Genomic DNA, 22,886 nt, shown 5'->3' with positions numbered 1-22,886 from the left:
CCGCTACAGTACGAGCCACTACGAGATGTTTGAGTATACTTTATGGTTTTCAAAGTAAAATTATCAGCACATACGAATTGTGCGGCGACGAATTCATCAGTTTTGAAATAATTCTTATAGCCTTTGTAAATAATTTCTACCAACGTAGATTTCCTTTAAATCTCTAACTCTAGTTTTAAAAATAAGAAAAAAAAGTAAGCGGGCCTATAACTTTTAACATAACCAAATTAATTTTGTAAGCCATTAACTTTGATTGAATTTAGTTGAAAAAATATCTTTCAACTAAATTAATATATTTATTCAACACCTTGAAGAGTTAGATTAATCTTTTTTCCGTCTGCCAAAGAGAGATTTGTTCAAAGAATCAGAGACCCGTATTCTAAACGCGCTTAAAAGATATTTCTACCTTTACTCTTATTTTTCTCAGAATTTTTACGATTTTTCAAAAATGTTCCAAAATCTTTCGTACGAATTTTAGAATATTTTCAAACATATGACAGATTCTGAGAGAAAAGATATAAAGACAGATATAAGTGACAAAAAAAAGAACATTATGTCAACATATTACGTAACTTCGAAATGGATTTCGAATAACTCCACTGAATACAAGCAAGAAAGTTGAAAAACTTTTGGGAGGTGGCAACTGTGAACGTCATCGCCTGATCGATAAGCATTGAGCCTTATCAGGCGAAGAAGTATTACGTCTATTTACCATTAACGTGAATTGTCATGCAGAACCCATGAATCCCTATTTGTCTGATAACATGTCAGGCACGTCGATTACAGCTAGGTAACACACCTCCTGTTTCGGGCTAGACGAATTGCAGGTCTCTCTCTCTCTCTCTCTCTCTCTGATGTGTCCGGTTTTCCTTTCTTCGGCTGCATGAGTCATCCGATCATACGAGGGTTCTCGAGCATTTTGGGCTCGATCGGAGGGCAATTGGAATGCTCAACCGCCTTCACCTATATGGTATACGATCGCCCGAGCTATAGCTCGGGAGGCCACTACATCGGAACAATCACTGCGACTACGATTGTTCTACGTCATCCGCACGCGGCATGTGCCTTTTTGACATCGACTCGACGCTCCCGAGCAGTCTTTTAGTTCTAAAGGGAACGACGAGCCGAGCAGGGCGAGCGACGACGGTTTCGTCACCACCTCACTATAGTCACGCGTAGTTTCTTGCTCGACGCGATCGACGAGACTCCTCGCTGATTCGAGCGAAGAAAAAAAAAGGTGTGTGAGGTGTGAGAGCCTAAACAGTTTCTCGCGACCTTGACGCGGATGTGCCACGTAACGCAATCTCAGTCTCTCGAACATTCGTGGATTACGTCATCAGGATCGTCCGACCGGAATGAGATCGCGATCGCGATATCGCGTTGTAGAGAGACCCGCGCAGGTCTCCGTTATTCACTTGATGTGAATATCACCGGATCCGGCGTCGCCAAGGATCCTACGGGCGGTTTCCCTCGCGACGATCACGACGATACACTTTCGGCGAAAGAGGGGCGCCACGACGCCGAGGACCGGTAGTAGCGGTATTGCATGGAGCACTGATTCGTGCCATGGACGATTCATCGTTATTACATATACATATATGCGCTTATACCGTGTATATGTAATACGTGCAAACTCGGAAAAAATAACGCACCGAGGAAAAATGTTTCTCTCTTTCCGTCCTCTCCCGTCTCGGTCGTACAGCCCTCTCACACTTTATCCCAAACGGGGGCGATCGTTTTCCGTAACGTCCTCCTACAAAACTAGACTTTCTCTCCCTTTCCCCTCCCGTCCCGCTCGCCTATTCCCTCTTCTGTGTAGAGCGCCGCTAGAGAGTCGCATTCGCGCGCGCGATCTAATTGCGGTGGACAACGCGAAGGGCGGGCGATGGACGCTTTACACGATGGCCGCCGTGTATGCATAGCGGCCGTAACGGAGATGCCGAGATCATCCCAGCTCTCGTCTCGACTCCGGGATCTCAATCGTCACCCCCTCGACGCTCTACCTACGAAATCCCACGTATGTACATTGCATACGTACGACGCGATTGATTTTCGATTACGTGAATGGACCCTTCCTTCGTCTCCACATTAGCCCGCCCCTCGGCGACTGTCGGCATTCGGTAAGAAACAAAGCTACCTGCTACGCGTCACGATTCGGCTCTGCTTATATTTAGAGAAGCCGCACGCGCATCAGCACGTCTCGTTACGGTTTTCGTTCGGAATCGATCGACAAAGCAGACTCCCAGGAAGAAGGAAAAAACGCGAAAGTTTTACCTCCGCGAAAGACTCGATCGAGGTCGTAGGAAGGAGTTATTCGGAAATTTTTCACGAACTTTTGAAAAACGACAAGAGCGGAAAATTCCCAGAGTAGATTATCGTGGTAATTGCGAAATATCACTTGAAAACACAGATATACGGATATTGTTGCCAGCTGTGACTTATATATAATGTAGCGTCGACTGCGAACAGAAAAGTACATGGAAAAGAAATGTCAGGGAAAGAGAAGGAGAATGGAAGGTATGATTCTCGACACTCGGAGTTACGGTAGCTGTAATATTAGGATCAAGATGTCTGGGGATCAACAACCCACACGAATTAGATCTGCTTAGGAATACAATGAATTACTCTAGAGCTCGTTCTCTTGGGTCCTCGTGAATGGAAGATCTCGTAGAATGACGAATTTAGCTACTGGAGATATCGGAGTCAGTCGCTTTAAAATTTCGAATATTCTGACGAATCGCCGTACTCGGAATTTCTTATTGCTGGAAGAGATTCTCGTTCAGTTGTTCGCACACGTCGCGTTTCACACTTCAATCGCAGATCATTTGAAACACTATAATTTGTACATTCGCGTTTAGAAAGGTTCTCAGGTATTGAGCTTGAATCTATTGGGACTCAAGAAAGCAAGATAATGCAGTAAGAGCTTCATCCAAGTACGGGGAGAAAAGTGTCTAGATGCAAGCGAACCTCACCTCCTTCACGGAGATCCGCCATTTTCTTCTACAATTTATAATATATCTGCATTCTGCAGTACCATATGCCCTCTAGTGTGCAGAAGCGTATTTTGGAATTTATAAATTAAGACCGATATTCATAAATATGGCTGTTTTCTAACTGGGCTACACTGACGTTAAGGTGCCTTTTCACGCTGACGCTTGACGCTCATTTTCAGCGTCAAAAGACATCACGTGACTAAATATGACGAATGGGTATCTTTATTTTTATAGCGAATTCGGTTGCTTGCACTAGTGCGCACTGAGTGTATATTAAGGCTTGTTTATAGTCAATTTTTATTTAAATCATCTATAAATTCTTCTTAAAATACTTATTAACCAGTAAAATGATCTATACAACATCCATAGAATTATTTTTTTGGTTAAATAGTTTTTGAACATGTATTCTTAAATATAAGAATACGGGGCCCCGATTCTTGAATTTATTCGCAAGAGAAACGTATTCGCAAATTCTGTTCTTACAGAAAAGTTGAAAATTTATTGGCTATCGTATGGCTTTTAACCAATAAACTTGCAACTTTTCTGTTAGAGCGGGTATTTGCGCATACGTTTTCTTGCGAATGATTTCAAGAATCGAGCCCCTGATGTAAAGTATGTAACAAGCCTTATGGTATATCCACACAAACGCGCATAAGCATATGCATAAGGAATTCGATTGGTCTATTTTTTTTATGTAAGTGCTTGTAGACCAATTAATTTCTTATGTATATACTTATGCGCTTATGCAAGTTTGTGTGGATATACTATTAGTGCGCACTCAATGCGCACTAGTGCAAGCAACCGAATTCGCTATTAGTCACGTGATGTCTTTTGACGCTGAAAATAAGCGTTAAGCATCAGCATAAAAGGGCACCTTTATGTGTTTCGCTTCTTGTTGGAACGATTAGAAATTTAGTTGTCAAACAATAATAATACTGATTCTAACGAGTATCAAAAAAATTTGCTATTAAAATTGATATTAAAAACATTAGTATCACCATGTTAAATACAAAATTTCTTGAAACATTTGTAATACCGACATATTTTGTTCAGCTCTTTATCATATCGAGCATTGTAAGAGTAGGAACACAGACTTTTGCATAACGCATAAAAAATCAGTCAAAATTGCCTACTTTTCCCAAGATAGAAATAAAGACCTTTGATTGGTTAATTCTCTTATGCGTTAAGCTCGTGTCATACTATGTATTGCGGACACGGATCGGATTGGGATTGCGGATCGCGGATCAGAATTTAGCCAATCAGGATAAGGCTGCCTGTCCTGAATGGCTAAATTCTGATCTGCGATCCACAATCCCAATTCGATCCGCGTCCGCAATACATAGTGTGACACGGGTTTAATGCGAAAGTCTATTAGGCCCGGTTCCACAACTCACGGTTAAATTAACTGGCCGATTATTCCATTGGAATTGACCAATCGTATTTGTTAATTTTGCTTAACGACAAATACGATTGGTCAATTCCAATGGAATAATCGGCCAGTTAATTTAACCGTGAGTTGTGGAACCGGGCCTTAGCGTTTTCGATTTGTTGACTCGACCCGACTCCGGGTCAATGGTCTGTTCCTTTTATCTTCATTTCTTGCACAGTTTATCACTTTTTTGCAGTGGAAAAGAACAAACCATTGCTCTAGTTTACACCGAGCACTTGGTACGCGTATCAAGTAGTGAATTTAAGCTGATCAGCCAATGATTAAACACATTCACTAGTTATTTACTATTTGATACGCGTACTAAATGCTCGGTGTAAACTAGGTTATAGATCTAGTTTACACCGAGCACTTGATACGCGTATCAAGTAGTGAATTTAAGCTGATCAGCCAATGCTCTAGTTTACACCGAGTACTTGGTACGCGTATCAAGTAGTGAATTTAAGCTGATCAGCCAATGACCAAGGGTACGTTCCGTTTCACGCATAATACGCATGATGTATCGTTCATCCTTGTTGTTTGTCAAACGTTAAACAAGGATGAACAATGCATTATGCGCATCATACGTTGAAACGGAACGCAGTCCTAGTTTAGGGCCACCGCACAAACTCTTCCATAACGCGTTACGTTACGTTAAGTACTCCATACGAACCTAAGTTGTACTTAAAATTTAACTTAAATCAACGCACAAAGAAATTCTTAACGTAAGAACTTACGTTAAAAGTTTCTTTGTGCGTTGATGTAAGTTTAATTTTAAGTACAACTTAAGTTTGTATGGGGTACTTAACGTAACGTAACGCGTTAGGGCCACCGCACAAACTCTTCCATAACGCGTTACGTTACGTTAAGTACTCCATACGAACCTAAGTTGTACTTAAAATTTAACTTAAATCAACGCACAAAGAAATCCTTAACGTAAGTTCTTAAGTTCTTACGTTAAGGATTTCTTTGTGCGTTGATTTAAGTTAAATTTTAAGTACAACTTAGGTTTGTATGGAGTACTTAACGTAACATAACGCGTTATGGAAAAGTTTGTGCGGTGGCCCTTATGAGAGTTTGTGCGGTGGCCCTTACACCGAGCACTTGGGGTACGTTCGGGGAGACGCTATTAGCGCTATCAGCATCAGTTTATTCTTGTTCTACTTTTAATGGCTTAGTTTACATCGTCAAAACCTTAGTACGCGTATTAAGTTTGGTGCGCACCAAAGCCTTAGTACGGGCGCGTTTTACATCGAATGTACTAAGCATGTACTGTGAAAAATATAATACAAATTTAATTCATGTTGATGTCTCCTACTAAGACATTTTCACACCGGTTTTTAGATTTTAGCACTGAGGTTATGCTCAATTGCTAAATTCTCTCTAAAATGCGTTTTATGCGTTTACATCGACATTTGTATCACTTGGTACGCGTATCAGTTTAGTACGATACTCCTACTTGATACGCTCGTACCAAATTGATCCGGCAGCGTTTACATCGTGCGTACTAAATATTTAGTACGAATTTGATACGAATATGGTACCTGATATGCGTATCAAATAGTAAATAACTAGTTAATGTGTTTAATCATTGGCTGATCAGCTTAAATTCACTACTTGATACGCGTATCAAATGCACGATGTAAACTAAGCCAATGAGTAAGAGCCTGGTAATTCTGGTACTGTGTCCGTTGGGACAGAAATCCAAAGGGTAAAGAAGAAGAAGAAGAAGAAGAAGAAGAAGAGTAAGAGCCACCGCACAAGCTTTTTCGTAACACGTTACGTTACGTTAAGTGCTCCATAAACCTAAGTTCGTACTTAAAATTAAACTTACATCAACGCACAAAGAAACTTTTAACGTAAGTTCTTAAGTTCTTACGTTAGGGCCACCGCACAAACTCTTCCATAACGCGTTACGTTACGTTAAGTACTCCATACGAACTTAAGTTGTACTTAAAATTTAACTTAAATCAACGCACAAAGAAATCCTTAACGTAAGAACTTAAGAACTTACGTTAAAAGTTTCTTTGTGCGTTGATGTAAGTTTAATTTTAAGTACGAACTTAGATTTATGGAGCACTTAACGTAACGTAACGTGTTACGAAAAAGCTTGTGCGGTGGCCCTTAAGGATTTCTTTGTGCGTTGATTTAATAGCGTTTTTCACTGGCAAGAACTAAGTGCGCACTAGAAACTCGTCGAGTTCAGGCGACACTGTCGGAGTGCACTGAAAGTGCGAGTTTTTTGCATTCCCAACTAAACACGTCTGTTATTCTCAGTGCCATCTCAGTGCAGTTTTGTGGCGTATTTGGGCGTATTGTGCTACTGTATAACCATGGAAAGTTTGACCGATTTGACTATTTCTTTTAAAGTCAACAATGATATAATAAATATTACTCTTCTTCTATTATTTTATAAGCTGTTGTTCTTGCAACGCGAAAATGACTTTTGAACTGTAACAATAATATAATATAATTTTTAATATAGAACATGTAAGTCTGGCCAGTTGGTGTCGTTATTATTTAAAGATCTCCTTTTTTTGAAATTATAAATATTTATTTACTATTAGCATACATTACAAGAAACGTTTCGACTCTCTGTTTGGGTCTTCTTAGTATTCTTTCGATTTGTAAACAATATTATAATGTTCTCAATCCAAGGTCTGATTAAAATAATAGGCAAGCGAGAAGAAAATCAATAAAAATGTATGTATCTTAAAATCTTTATTGTAAAATTATTAATTAAAATATTATATATTCCTTGAAATTATTAATTATGTATCATATTAAAAATATATAATTATTAATTATGTATTATATTAAATATATATATATAATGGATTATAATGGATATTATTTGTTTACAAAGGAACACTGTTTGTTGTAATATATGCGAATAATATTTATAATTATAAAAAAAAAAACCTTTAAATAATTATAACAACGTCCAGCCATACTTATATAGTTTATATTAGGAATTGATTTTTATTTCGGAAAAGAGCTTATGAAATAGATAAATATAAAATAATATAATATATTTGTACATATAGTGTATATATATAATTGATAAATATAAAATATAATATATTTGTATATATATATATATTGATATTTTTATACAATACGTATTATTGTTTTACGTAATGCAATAATTTGCAGAAACAATATATAATATATATGTATGTATGTGTACTTACATCCTTATCCGCAAGGTTATGCACTACTTGAACAAAATTTTCGATCTTTGGAATTTTTCGCGGATCTTCTTTTAATAAGTCATCTTCATCACTACTGGATGATGACGAAGAAAGCAACTGTAATAGTCCAAATGCTAATCGTGCATCTCGTGAATTTGAAACATCGTCATTATCCCGCGAAGCCATATTGCACTGAACTGACACCGTCTCTCGGAGCTCGTGCCGAATTCTCGCACTATAGTGCAAAAACTCGGCACTAGACTTCCCAGTGAAACAGCGCGCACCGTCTTCGTGCGCACCGAAACGTCCAGTGAAACACATTGTCCGCGGCTGGTGCGCACTGAGTGCGCACTAGTGCAGCCAGTGAAAAACGCTATAAGTTAAATTTTAAGTACAACTTAGGTTCATATGGAGTACTTAACGTAACGTAACGCGTTATGGAAGAGTTGGTGCGGTGGCCCTTAAATATAAGAATCGACTATGAATACCGGCCTGAGTCCACTCAGTAATGTGAGTATTTTATACTCAGATGGTGACGTCATTATTCAGTAATTTAAAGAAACATGCAAGTAATCACGCTTATATTTTAATGATAAAATTATCTTAATATATAATCTTACTTCTAAAGTGAGCTTATGCGAGACTCAGTAAAGCACACAGTTTTGAAATTGCTCAGATTGTAAGAAGAAACTCAGTTGAATCTCACTTGTGAGAATGCAAAAGGAACGTGCATTTAACTGAGTTATGACGTCACAAGTGAGAATTATCTGAGTTTTGATGTAAATGGAAAGCAGCAATAGATTATACATTGGACGAACAGATAGGATAACTGCAGTATTGTTTGTGATTTTCGTTCAGTATAAATGATTATATTGAGAAAATATGATATTTTTGATAGCGACTGCTAGGATTACATTAAACAAATATAAAAAGGTTATATAGATATTAAATATATGGATAATACTTAATATTGTCGCCAGAGAAAATAATAAATCTAATAAGATCTCTTTATTTGTATAATAATTACATAATGACATAATTATTTTGAATAGTAACATTACAACTCAATGGTATACACATAATTTAAGTGTGTTTCTAGATTTAATTCCCATAAAGCGCAATTTTAACTTTTTTGACCAAATATTACATTCTTTTGACTCTGAAGGCATTATACGTATCAGTAATTTGCAGGTATAAACTCACAGATTTATTACAGTGTTTCCATAATAATTATTTTGATGTAATACTTAAATCTTTCCATTTAATAAGGAACAAAAGCATTGGATCAAAACGTGATGTAATTATATACAAATAAAAAGCTCTATCAGATTTGTTGAAAAATTACACAGGCACACAAAAAAATAAAAGTGGTCTGTCACACCGGATTTATGTTCAGCATGTCAAAATACATATATAGAGATTGATTAGTGGAGTCCCAGTAACAATCACTTTTCTTTTTTGTGTGGCTGTGTTATTCTTCCTTAGGTAATATAGATAATATATATCTGATATATAATTAATATGTAGATTCATACTATTTTCTCATCAGTAAATTTTTATATTAACCAGTTGTGGTCACTGGGGAGTCCAGTGAACCCCACGCTAAATTTACAATTATGTATTGCTAAACATAAAAAAAAACAAATTTATTCACCCAATTTTACTTCCTATAAATTATCTCTTTGAGTTTACATTTTTTGTCATAATTTATCATTATTTATCATTTTAAACTTCAAAATAAATACATTTTTTTCAAAACCTACTGTTTAACTAATTTTTATTTAAAAATATACTGTCAAGAAAATACAGTGTTGAAAATTTTCTATAAAATAAAAAAAATGGCGACTGGTTTTCTACGTAGAGATTCAGTAAACCCAGTGTGACCATTATGAAATTATTCGAAGGTGTAACCATAACAGATTAAAATTGAAAGATATTTGATACGATAGGATGACATTGACAGGAGAGATAGAAAACGTTCTTATGATAGGACATTATAAATGTGTATCATTTTCGTAATTGTACTATGTGTAAATTACTTTCGACATTTCCCTTATCATGCTATATAATATGTATGTGTGTGTGTGTGTAATAAATATAATTCAACATATGTTTATATGTCAGTTAAGAATTTAATCAATTGTAAAATTAAGTGTAAATAAATGTTACAGAAAGCCTTGTATGTATGTTTTAAAAATAAGCTTTAATCGCTTTTCTTATAAAATATTATTAAAGAATATTTTGTATACAAAGGATAACAAGCATATAAAAGATTATTCATCAGCCAAATCCAATGATGAAAGCAAACGTGAAAGTGGATCCAGTGTGTCAGTGTCGCAAACGTTTGCCTAATGTAAAATACTTTAATTATACATATAACCCAGCAAACACAGAACATAGCAGCAACATTGTGGCAATGTTATAACATTGTAGCAACATTACAGCAATATTACAAAATTGTCGCAATGTTGCTGCAATGTCCTGTGTTTGTTGGGAATCTTTATCAAAATTATAGTACAGTATTATTAGGACATTTTTTGTAAGAACATGTATTATGCAAATCTATATAATTTTATCTGCGAGTATATAATATAATTGTGAAAATGAATTACGTTATTCCTCTCTTGGGATTTCACACATGTATAAACTCGTTTTATGTTTCATATACAACTCGTAGCTTTTTTATCATACAAAATTTAAAAAAAGTTAACACATCTTCAATAAAGTATGTAAATGTAATCAATATTTAAAATTTAGAATAAAATAAGTCGTTATATAAATGTTAAACAATTAAAAAAAAAAGATATTCTCTGTAAAAGATAAATACTCTCAATACTTGTTCAAAGATAAATACAAAATACTTGTTCTTTTATTTAAATATAAAGTACTGTAAAATTATTTTGTCTCTCAAGTTATAATGTTTAAAAGTATTAAAATGTAGTTGTATGCTTAATAAATTAAAAAAAAAAAAAACTGCAATTAACTACGCATGAGACTCTAATGTATACCATAATTAAATAGTAAATAATATTATATCTTCTTTTCTGAAATATAAGATGAAGTAAACTTGACAAAAATCATTATTTTAAAATTGATCCAATATATGTAAATACCCTTTTTTGTAATTATATGGAAATTGTTACTTTTTTGAGATAAACAATAATTGGAAGCAAATACATGTTGCAATAGTATTGATATCAATAAAAATTCTAAGAGATTTCGTTTAATTTGATCCTTTATTGGCGGGTAGAATGTTTTTGTTTTCTCTTATTCTGCGAATAATTCTTCTGTGTCTTCCGAGCTTCTTTATTAAAAAACAGTTCTTTTCTTATACTATTTTCGATCAGGATGACATTGCATTCTTCTATACACACATGAGAAAAAAGTATATATTATGTATTTCTATTACAAAAAATATATTATATATATATATATATATAATTTTTTCGAGGATGTGGTAAATTTATATTAAAAATAAACAGATTATTTTATAAGTACTTTTTTATCACATATAAAATCAAAATATTAAAAAATGTTTTATATTGGATGTCTTTTAAGCTTCTAAAGCCTCCAACAAAGAAACGAAACAACTGCTTTTTAGTATAACGCAAAATTAAATCAATATATTATTAGTAATATTTTATATAAATAAAACTTAAACAAAAATAATAGTTTTTTATTATTATAAAAAACGACATAATTTTAAACAAATTAAAATATAATAATTTTTTATTATTAAAAATTACATAGATCATCTCTATTAAAAAATGATCAAACAAACCTTTTGTTAAGTTCTTAATATAACTCTTAATATTTATTATTACATGAATTATTAATGTTTTGTTTAGATTATTGGTTAATCAATTTTATAATCTACTAATTTATTTTTAAACAATAGCACATCATAATTCAGAAAGTTTGTAATTCAAAGTAACCGCAAATAAAGATATCTCTATAGACAAAAGAACGAAAGCAGAATATAACAATAATATGTACAGTATCTTAACATTTCCCAAAAAATTCCCGAAAGTTAAAAGCACAGATACATTTATCAAAATATTCTTTTACATGTTTAAAGTACATACACAAATAAACCCAATAAATAAACCCAAGGACGATTAGATCAAGACAAAAAATGCAAAACAATTTTTAAAGTTTATTTGTTCATAAAAATATTTGCTTTAAAATACAAGTTATGTAGCTTATACATACAACAAATGAATGGTACACCACAGTTCAGAATAGATTGAGGAATAAGACTATATTCGTCAAATTACGATTACAAGCCGTAAAAAAGTTATTTATTGGATCAAATTTTGTTTATTTAAGCGCTTTTATTGAGAAATCTGTACCATTCATTTATATGTATAAAAAATTATTATATGTATAAGCTACCTAACTTGTATTTTGAAGCAAATATTTTTATAAACAAGGATAAATGAATGACTACATTATCGACCTCGATCAAGTTTGACGGGTTGTTTAGCATCCTCTTAAGGACATTCTGTAACTTAACGAATTTATTGAGCATACAACAAACATCAATATGTTTTAAATATCAAAATAGTATATTTATTTATATATTTACCTCTGCTTCGTTACATCTTTTATATAGATTCTGCAAAACATCCCCGCAACGTTCCAGTGTCTTGACCTTTAACCTATTTCATCAATAACTAGTTAATAATTAAACAATTGTATTATTATATTTCTAATTATTTTTTACCAGTGGAATTTATATTTGGCTATGTATAATTTAACAAAGGAATATAAATTATTTTTTCCAATTTTAATAACTAAATGTATTAAAATTTAAATAAAAATAAAAGAATATATTTTTTGTGTTCTTGCACATTAAAGGTGTAAAATACTTAAAAAAATTTTTTTTTAATATTAAAACTATAAAAAATTTTCAATTTCCATTAAAATATTTTTAATGGAAATTGAATAATTTCAAAGTTTAACTTATAATAATGTTTAAAATTCTTAAAAATCTTTATTTAAAAAAAACTTATTTATAATAATATAAAACAATTTTAACATAAAAATTAATTTTTTTAAATTCTCAGGATTATGAAGTATTTTAATTAACATATATTAAAAATTTTTTAAAATTTTTTATAGTTTTCAAATACCTAATAGAAAATTTTTATTACTGACTCGAATCATTTTAAAAAAATAAGAAATATATATATTTAATATTGCTCGTACGAGCCAACACAAGATTCACGTGTACAATTAATCATTTAAATTTATCAATCATTAGCACTTATATAAATTTATTCCAAAGAATATATTTTTTTAAAAGTATCCTTATTCCCTTAACGTTCAAAAATGCACTTCTAAAAACCGTGTTTCTTATTTCTATGAATACTATGATTGCGAGTAAGATGACGGATAATGTCAGATGATGCATTTGTACTTGCAGATTATATTATATTCTGCAACGAACGTAATTGCGTTAATATTATGCAAATTAAGTTTATAATTTGTGATACTGGTAATCTGTAAGTAAATTTTATTATATGCAATTTATTTGATTTCGTTATTTTTTAAAAAATAAATCAGTTGTTTTAATGTAATGTATTGTTAAATAAATAAGAAAATTGGTGTTTATACAGATAAACCTTAGATAGGTTACAATGTTACTTAATTTGATTCTTTTCGCTACTGAAAGTTATCTTACATAGGAAAGCAAGATGACGAAATTGATACGTATTTAGAAAATAAAAATTTCTTAAAATTTTAATTTATTTAATAGCTTTTAATTTTTCTAGTAGTTACAAAAAGTTTTAGTGAATATAAAAAAAATAAATCATTTTTACACCATCACAAAAATTAGGAAAAATCGACAAACCTTAAAGTCGTCATCTTACCCCCTTTTCCTTATTTTTTATTTTTTTTCTACATTTCGACATATACAAATAAGCTTATTAAAATTGGAAAAAATGGTTGTGTTTCGTTATTAATTGTATTTCCTTGTATATAAATCTCATGTAAGTCTCTATTCAATGTACTTTCGCTTGTTGTTTGATAAAATTTCGTGCAGACATTGCATTTTCTCAGTGTACAAGGGTAATGTGAGTCAGCGCAGGGATCAACACGCAAATAAAATTTCATGTCTAATATAGTATCCCGAATTTACTTCTTAAGACATCAGACTAGGCCGGATCTACAATAGGTGTAGTAAGCCTTATGTCATAAGAAACTGATCAATTAGAATTGAAGGTGAGAAGAATAATCGAATATAATTGGTTAATTCTTATGGCTTAAAACTTACTACACCTATTGTAGATCCGGCTATTGTAGATTCGACTTAACGCTTAACGTGTAAAAGATGACACCAATTAAATTCGATATATTATATTAAACATGTAATTTCATTTGCATATTGATCCCTGCGCTGATTCACATTACCCTTGTATTTATCAATTTGTATTTTTTAAATTATATTCTCTTGTATAATCTCGTACGAATCTTCATTCAACGTACTTTTGCTTGTTGTTTGATAAAATTTCGTGCAGACTTTGCATTTTCTGCAATTGATTTTCTCGATTATCTTTATCCTTAACGTTTTGCAACCTCTTGATCATCGCTTCCAGGAATGGAAGGTACTTTTGTATCTCTGCAAACTTTTTGTCATATTCGTCCATCTTGTTACTTGCCATTTCTTGTTTTTGGCCAAACTGTTCAGACAAAGAAACACGTCACTCTTTTAAACAGCATTTACTATACTTTCTTATCTAGTTTGTATAAAAGAGAAGGTGGTACTACAGTCTACTACTATATACTCTGATAACCATTTCTGCTGTGACAAATGTTGGCAACAGATTCTGTTGCCAAAAAGACAGTAAATGAGAAACATTGTTTTGTCATTAAAAACACTGTTAGCTGATATTCAGCAAATATGTATTTAGTAACTGTTATCAGAATATGTGATAAAATAATAGTGAACTGCGAGCAGATATATTGAAAGTATTGATGACAGATTGACGACAAACACCAAAGTGCAAACAATGTCAACAATATAATTAATATAATTCTTAATATTTGTTATTATCTATATACATATATAAGTACCAGTCTGTATGTCCGGTTTTCTCTTTGTTTCCGAACTCCATCATTTGTGGTCCGATTCTAATGCAAAAGGTCTTATTTTGTTCCAAATTTTACAAGGATTGCTACTATCAGTTTGGTTTTTTCATATACAGGGTTTTTTAAAAATTATCTATATTTTGTTTTGTAATTTCTGTATGTTCTTGAACTCCTTCGTCATTTGTTGCCCGATTCTAATGCAAACGGTTTGATTTTGTTCCAAATTTTACGAGGATTGCTACTATGGGTTTGGATTTTTGATATACAGGGTTTTTCAAAAATTATTTATATTTTGTTTAGTAATTTCTGTTTCTTCGCGAACTCCTTCGTCATTTCTGTCCCGATTCTTATGCAAAAGGTCTCATTTTATTCCAAATTTTACGAGAATTGCTGCCATGGGTTTTGTTTTTCCATATACAGGGTGTTTCATTTTCTGTACATTCATTTCATAAGTTACGTCAAATATTTATGAAACAACCTTTTTTTCGATATGAATAAATGTATAAATCAATGTAAATTGTGCTTATTTACATATACAAAGTTTTTCAAAAATCTATTAGGTGTACAAATAAGTTTCCGTCGTTTTTTATCAAACATTGGGCATTTATTGTGAAAGAACGGAACCTTATGTTTTATTCAAAGTATTGTCCATCGCTTGCCACTACTTTTTCCTATCTTTCTGGCAGCATACGGATACCGTGTCGGATTCCGCGTCTTCGTACACTTTCGGCCTTCCGCTACGTTTTTTGTCTTTTGATGTCAAATTCACCGTTCTTAAACTTTTGAAACCACTCACGACAACTTCTCTCACTTAATGCAGCCTCACCATATGCTTCTACAAGCAATCGATGCGCCTCAGTTGCAGATTTCTTCAAATTGAAAAAGTAAATCAAAAATTATCGCAAATAACGGTTCAAAATTTGGCTCAAAACTCGACATTTTCGCACACAAAAGAATATATTATACTGATAAAAATTCACTAATATTTCAAGGTTATGTTGTTGACAGATGTCCAACCTTACAATAATGGCGTTTTACATTTGATAATTTTAACCATAACTTATTGGTGGCACCAACTTTTGTCAAACGGCGGAAACTTATTTGTACACCTAATAAATATATAAAATATTTTCCGCGATAATTTTGGTCATTTGAGTACCGATGCTCATGCAAATGGTCTCAGTGAATTCCATCCTGATATATTAGAACTTAATTGTAGAACTAAATTAAGCGAATAAGGCTGCAATGGGATTTGTTTTTCAATATACAGAACGTTTCATTTATGGACTATCATTTCTTAAAGTTAAGCCAAACATTTATGAAACAATCTGTATATGGAAATGAACAAATGAATAAATCAATATAAAATGTGGTTATTTACATATACAGGGTTTTTAAAAAATCTATATATATAAGTTCGGTTGTCTGCAGGTCTGTATGTCCGCAATAATTTTAGTCATTTGAGGTCCGATTCTCACGCAGTTGGACTCATTTTGTTTTAAATTTCTTCCGGAATAAAATTAGGGGTTTGTTTATAACATATACAGGGTTTTCAAAAAACTATAAATATAAGTCCAAGGAGTCTGTATGTCCGTATTTTCTGTATGACCGCAAACACCTTCGTCAATTGGGGCCCGATTCTAATGCAAAGGTCTCATTTTATTCCAAATTATACGAGGATTGCTGCAATGGGTTTGGTTTTTCGATATACAGGGTTTTAGAAAAATTATCTTTATATTGATTAATAACAGATAGCGTTTGTCTGTATAACCGCGAATTACATCGTCATTTGTGGCCCGAAACTCTTGCAAATGGTCTTATTTTATTCCAAATTAAACAAGAAAAGGCTGCCATGGGAATGGATTTTTCATATAAAGGGTGCTTCAATTAAGGACTTACATTTTTTAAAGATACGCCAAACACTTATGAAACAACCTGTATATGGAAATGAATAAAAGAATAAACCAATGTAAAATAATGTTATTTACATATACAGGGTTTTAAAAAAATCTATATATATATACCTTCAGTTGTCTGTATAACTGTATGTTTGCGTTAATTTCGTCATTTGATATGCGATCCTCATGCAAAAGGTCTCATTTTGTTTTAAATTTCTTTCGCAATAAAATTAGGGGTTTGTTTTTAAGGTATACAGGGTATATTTCCAAAATCTATATATATAAATTACGGAGTTTGTATGTCCGTAATTACAGTATGATTGAGAACTCCTTCGTCAATTGTGGCCCAAATCGAATGCAGAAGATCTCATTTAATTCCAAATTTTACGAGAATTACTGCTATGGGTTAGAATTTATGATATACAGGATTTTAAAAAAAATCTATATATTGCAGATTAGTAAGGGATAAGCATATGTCTGTATAACTGCGAACTACATCATCGCAAGTAAAGGCTGCCATGGGATTGGATTTTCCATATACAGGGTGTTTTATTTAAGGGCATACATTTCTAAAAATAATGCCAAACATTTAGAAAAAACCCTGTATATGGAAATGAATAAATTAATAAATCAATGTAAAATGATGTCATTAACATAAACAGGGATTTACAAAAAACAAAAATATATAAGTTCGGTTGTTTGTATGTCTGTATGTCCGCGAAAATTTTCGTCATTTGATGTCTGAACCACATGCAAATGGTCTCATTATGTTACAAAATTCTTCTGGATAAAAAATAAGAGGTTTGTTTTTAACATTATACAGGGTTTTTCCAAAATTTTCTTTATATTGAATAGTAACGGAAAAGCATTTGTCTACATGAATGCGAACTACAGCGTCATTTGTGGCACAAACCACTAGCAAATAATGGTCTCATTTAATTCAAAATTATTCGAGGATGGTTGCCATGGGTTTGGATATTCCATAAACAAGGGGTTTGAAAAATGAATGGCGTCACTAAAAAAGATGCTAAAATGAAACAACCTGTATATGGAATCATTGATTTGGATTTTCATCATAGAGGAAAAAACGACGTTTAAGTCAGAATGTTATTAAGAAGTCAACTTATAAATTTCAGGAAAATATTTTTTAACTGATGTCGAATACCTATCTCAGCGGGCACAGAAAGAGAACATGTATATACGGGAGTATTTTATTAACGTTATTTTATGTGAACACGGTTGAAACTTGCCTTAAAATTAAAAAGAAACGAAAACCTTATAATAATAATTCAAATATATAGGTACCACTTATTTCTGAAAAACTGCGTTATTTACTATGAATTTTCTAAAAGTTTAAGAAAAGAAAGCTTATTTACCGAGATATTACAAAAAACATAATTGTAAATAAGCAACGAAAAATTGTTTAAAAAAAGAAGTATTGTGTGAATTTTTTTTAAAATAAACGAATCTTTTAGAAGTTAGGGAAAAATATCAATTTTAACCCATCATATCACAGCAAAAAAAGGTATGCACAAATCGAAATTTAAAGGAAATGAAAGTATGATGATATACAATCATTTACCATCAAAATCGTATTAAAACTCGATGACGGGCGATTTATGTGGGCGCACTTTAAAACGTCAGAGGGAGTATAAACAAACGAATTCTGTGACAATGGTTAGAAAAATGAAATGAGTTATAAATACGTGAATAAATGAATAAATCAGTTTAAATATAAGTTGATAGTAATATATTGCATGTTATTTTAAAAAAGATTAAATATCTTATTATAATAAATAAATTAAAGATTTAGAAGAAAGTTCAGAGGATTTAACAAGAATAAAAGAAAGTAATTGATGTTAAAAAAAAAGAAAAACATTACGACGATGTATAAAGCAGTATTTCAAAATACAGGTTGATTCAAAAAAGAATTTTTAAACAAAGTTACTGCCATCATTTCAGAAATACCCAGTATTTTATGCGAGTATATTGGGTCCATGGAAAAAAGAGACCAGGTACTTATATATGTATGTGTGCATGAAGTAAGAGCTTTTAAGCTCGCGCTTCGCACGGGCGAAAAAGTTAGTATAATATAATGTTTAATTAATGTTCAATTCAGACCATTGCTTAATCATTTGCAATTTTATAATCTACAAATTCATTGTTAATTAATAGCGTATCATAACTCAGAAGATTTGTGATTCAAAATAGCCGTAAATAGAGATACCTGTATAGACCAAAGACAAAAATAGAATATAAGAGAATATGTACAGAATATCCTAACATTCCCAAAAATTTCCCCAGAAATCAAAAGCACAGATATACATTTATCAAAATTTTGCTTTAAAATGTTTATGACATTCTCTAATTTGACGAGTTCATTGAGCAAACAACAAATATTGATATATTTTAATATATTAACAACAGTATATTTATATATATATATATACCTTTTCTACTCTATTATATAGCTTCTGCAAAACATTTTCACAATGTTTCCAGCGTCTCGATCTTTAACCTATTTCACCAATAATAATTAATTAATAATTAAACGATTGTATTATTATATTTCTAATTATTTTTTACTAGTGGAACTTATACTTGGCTATGTATAATTTAACAAAGAAACACAATTTTTTCCTTCAATTTTAAAAAGCGTTATATATTAAAGTATAAATAAAAAAAGAAAAATACATTTTTTAATTTAATTTTGCACGTTAATGGGGTAAAACATTCTTTTAAAAATATGTTCTTTTAAATATTGTCAAAACTATAGAAGTTTTTAAAAAATTTTTAATTTCTTTATAATTTTGACAATATTAAAAAAAATTAAGTAGTGTTTAAAAATTTACTTCATAATAATAACAATAATAAATTTAAAATTTTTAAAAAATCTTTATTAAAAAAAAATACTTTTATAATAAAACAATTTTTCAACATTTCTATTTTAAAGTTATCATTGTCATTATTATGAAATACTCTTAAAACAAATCAACATATATTTAAAAAACTTTAATATCTTTTATGGTTTTATTCGAAAAAAAATTTTTTAATAGTGTTAATGTACAAGAATACTTATAAAAACATACGTGTTTCTCATTTCTATTTATAAAATTAACATATCCAAAACTAATTGAAATCAGAAGAGACACTTACAAAAAAACACAACCAAGTGTTACCCTTCGATTTGAATAAACTTTGTATATGTTAACATGAGAGATACGTATTTATAAGTGGGTTCTCGTACGTTAAGAGGATAAAATACCTCTTGAAAGAACTCACTTATCTTCTTGCGAAGCAAGTATCGTCAAAACTATGAAAGATAGAAAAAAATGTTTTAAATAAAAATGGAACAGTTTTAAAATTACTTTTTAACGCCGTTTAAAAAAAATTTTATATAAGTAGTATGGTAAGAGTATATAAAATACAATTTTAAATAATTTTAACACTATTAAAAGTACTTTTAAAACCATTCAACTTTTATTTAAAACATTTTTTCTATCTTTTATAGTTTTGACTTAAAAAAAAAATTTTTTTAAGAGATGCTTTTTAAAGAATGTTTTACTCTCTTAACCTCTCTTAATTGAGATTGAAAGCCCAATATTAGGCTGAAGCGATTAAATTATCTTTTTGTAGTTTAATTCACGAACAAGGACAAAAATATTCTAGTACTAAACTTAAAAAATTTTCCAAAAAAAGCCGGTTCTCTAGAGATTAACGTGCAAGAACTTACAAAAAGCAACACGTCTCTTATTTCTGTCTACATTTTAACTAATATATTCAAAACTCTTTATTAAATATTATATTAATTATTATAAAACTTATTATATATTCAAAACTTATTAAAATCGGAAAAGGATACTTGGTTGTATTTCTTTGTTAACTGTATTCTTAGAAAAAGGATAACATTTTTAGTTATATTGGACTCATCAAATTTAAAAATGCAAATTGATAAATACACTGAGAGAAAAAATGCTCGATTCAAATAAATATTTTTTGAATAGTGCTAATAACATATTTTATAGAAAATCAATAATATTTATTTAAAACAAGTAATACTTTTCTATAATTTAGAAAATAATACTTGTTTGAAATAAATATTATTGATTTTCTATAAAATATGTTATTATCATTATTCAAAAAAATATTTATTTTAATCTAGTATTTTTTTTCTCAGTGTACAAGGGTAATGTGAGTCAGCACAGGGATCAACACGCAAATAAAATTTCATGTCTAATATCGTATCCCGAATTTACTTCTTAAGACATCAGACTAGGCCGGATCTACAATAGATGTAGTAAGCTTTATGTCATAAGAAACTGATCAATTAGAATTGAAGGTAAGAAGAATAATCGAATATAATTGGTTAATTTCTTATGGCTTAAAACTTACTACTAATATATTCAATACCTATTGTAAATCCGGCTATTGTAGATTCGGCTTAACGCTTAACGTGTAAAAGATGACACCAATTAAATTCGATATATTATATTAAACATGTAATTTTATTTTGCATATTGATCCCTGCGCTGATTCACATTACCCTTGTATTTATCAATTTGTATTTTTAAATTATATTCTCTTGTATAATCTCGTACGAGTCTTCATTCAACGTACTTTTGTTTGTTGTTTGATAAAATTTCGTGCAGACTTTGCATTTTCTGCAATTGATTTTCTCGATTATCTTTATCCTTAACGTTTTGCAACCTCTTGATCATCGCTTCCAGGAATGGAATGTACTTTTGCATTTCTGCAATCTTTTTTTCGATTTGTCCATCTTGTTTCTTGCTTTTGATTAACCTGTGTTCAGATAAAGAAACACGTCACTCTTTTAAACAGCATTTACTATACTTTCTTATCTAGTTTATATAAAAAAGAAGGTCGTACTACAGTCTACTACTATATACTCTGATAACTATTTCTGCTGTGACAAATGTTGGCAACAGATTCTGTTGCCAAAAAGGCAGTAAATGAGAAACATATCTTGTCATTAAAAACACTTGTTAGCTGATATTCAGCAAATATTTAGCAACATCTGTATTCTATTATCAGAATACGTGACAAAATAATAGTGAACTGCGAACAGATTTATTGAAAGTATTGATGACAGATTGACGACAAACACCAAAGTGCAAACAATGTCAGCAAATTGCCTGTATAAATGCAACAGCATTTGTGCAAATTTGATTTTACCTAATTCCCAATTTTGTCACGTTCTGTACTAACTGGGTGAAAAATACCCGAGCGAAGAATTGCAATGCTTGCCCTTCAGCTCCTAAAGGCATAGTGGCTCCACCAAGCGGTGGACAAATGTTTGGGATCTCAAAGTTCTCCCACCTCCGCTCCCGGCTCCCCTACATTTCACCGTTTAAAAACAACACGAATTTCAACATTTGCTTGGGTTATGTTAACCTAGCTAGTATCTTGAGGTTTGAGAAATGTACGATTCTTATTAATATATTAAAATTATGTCGTAACATACTAAAAATTCAGAACTATTTTTATGTCCAGGGATTTTTTAATTCACCGAATTATTGTTATTGATCACTTATTAATTATTATTGTTTATTTATTAATCTATTATATTAATTATAAGGTCTTAAATTATTTAATATTTAGCAAAAGCCTTAAAGTTAGCAAAAGAAATAAATATTTTTGAAAATTTCATTGCTAGTGATGGATCGTTGAGCAAGTGGAAAATAAGAAATGACATTCGATCTATAACTTTTCGCGGCAAAAAAAATTAATGCTGACGTAGAAGCTATGAAAAAGTTTAAAAGGGATTTAGAACAAAATATCGAAAAAGTCTCACGCCAGTTCAGGTATTTAATGCTAACAAAACTGGTCTAAATTATCAAATGCCGAGTAAACTTTGGCAGGAGCTAAAGAATGTCAAGCTTATGGATTCAAACAAAGTAAAGATCGTGTTAAAGCTATGGTTTGTTCCAATGTGGATGGATCATTAAAATTACCTATTGTCATTATCGAAAAATCTACAAATCCGTTTAAGAAAATTAAAAAACACTTCTAAAAATGTACTTCCTATTTACTACACAAGTAAAAAAAGTGTATAGATAGACTCAAACATTTTTTAAAAGTAGTTCAAAAAATAATTTGTTCCTCGAGTAAGTGCATTTTTGAAAGAGAAGAAATTATCTTCAAAGCTGTTCTATATTGGATAATGCACCTCGCTATCTATCAGTTAAAACCTTGTCAGCGAATAATATCAAAGTCTATTATTTTACCCCCAAACACAACCATCTCTAATCCAATCAATGGC

At 31.2% G+C, this 22,886-nt stretch overlaps 2 protein-coding genes across 2 annotated transcripts; both read right to left on the bottom strand.

Annotated features, from left to right (window-relative positions):
* Positions 1-6,564: 6,564 nt before the first annotated feature.
* Positions 6,565-8,114, bottom strand: LOC105840391. The gene is made up of 2 exons (XM_036294635.1): positions 7,614-8,114; positions 6,565-6,870 (listed from the first exon to the last, which is right to left on the bottom strand). The coding sequence occupies exons 1-2, from the start codon at positions 7,932-7,934 to the stop codon at positions 6,811-6,813; spliced, it is 381 nt and encodes a 126-aa protein (XP_036150528.1). The 5' UTR covers positions 7,935-8,114; the 3' UTR covers positions 6,565-6,810.
* A 1,683-nt stretch (positions 8,115-9,797) lies between these two features.
* Positions 9,798-19,100, bottom strand: LOC118648300. Its single transcript, XM_036294636.1, has 4 exons — positions 19,057-19,100; positions 14,106-14,299; positions 12,202-12,274; positions 9,798-9,961 (listed from the first exon to the last, which is right to left on the bottom strand). Exons 2-4 carry the CDS (start codon positions 14,279-14,281, stop codon positions 9,887-9,889), a joined length of 324 nt encoding a protein of 107 aa, XP_036150529.1. The 5' UTR covers positions 14,282-14,299; positions 19,057-19,100; the 3' UTR covers positions 9,798-9,886.
* Positions 19,101-22,886: the final 3,786 nt, after the last annotated feature.

The sequence above is a fragment of the Monomorium pharaonis genome, unplaced genomic scaffold, assembly GCF_013373865.1.
Source record: "Monomorium pharaonis isolate MP-MQ-018 unplaced genomic scaffold, ASM1337386v2 scaffold_364, whole genome shotgun sequence".
Classification (NCBI taxonomy): Eukaryota; Metazoa; Arthropoda; class Insecta; order Hymenoptera; family Formicidae; genus Monomorium; species Monomorium pharaonis.
This window is presented reverse-complemented; position numbering and strand designations above follow the sequence as displayed.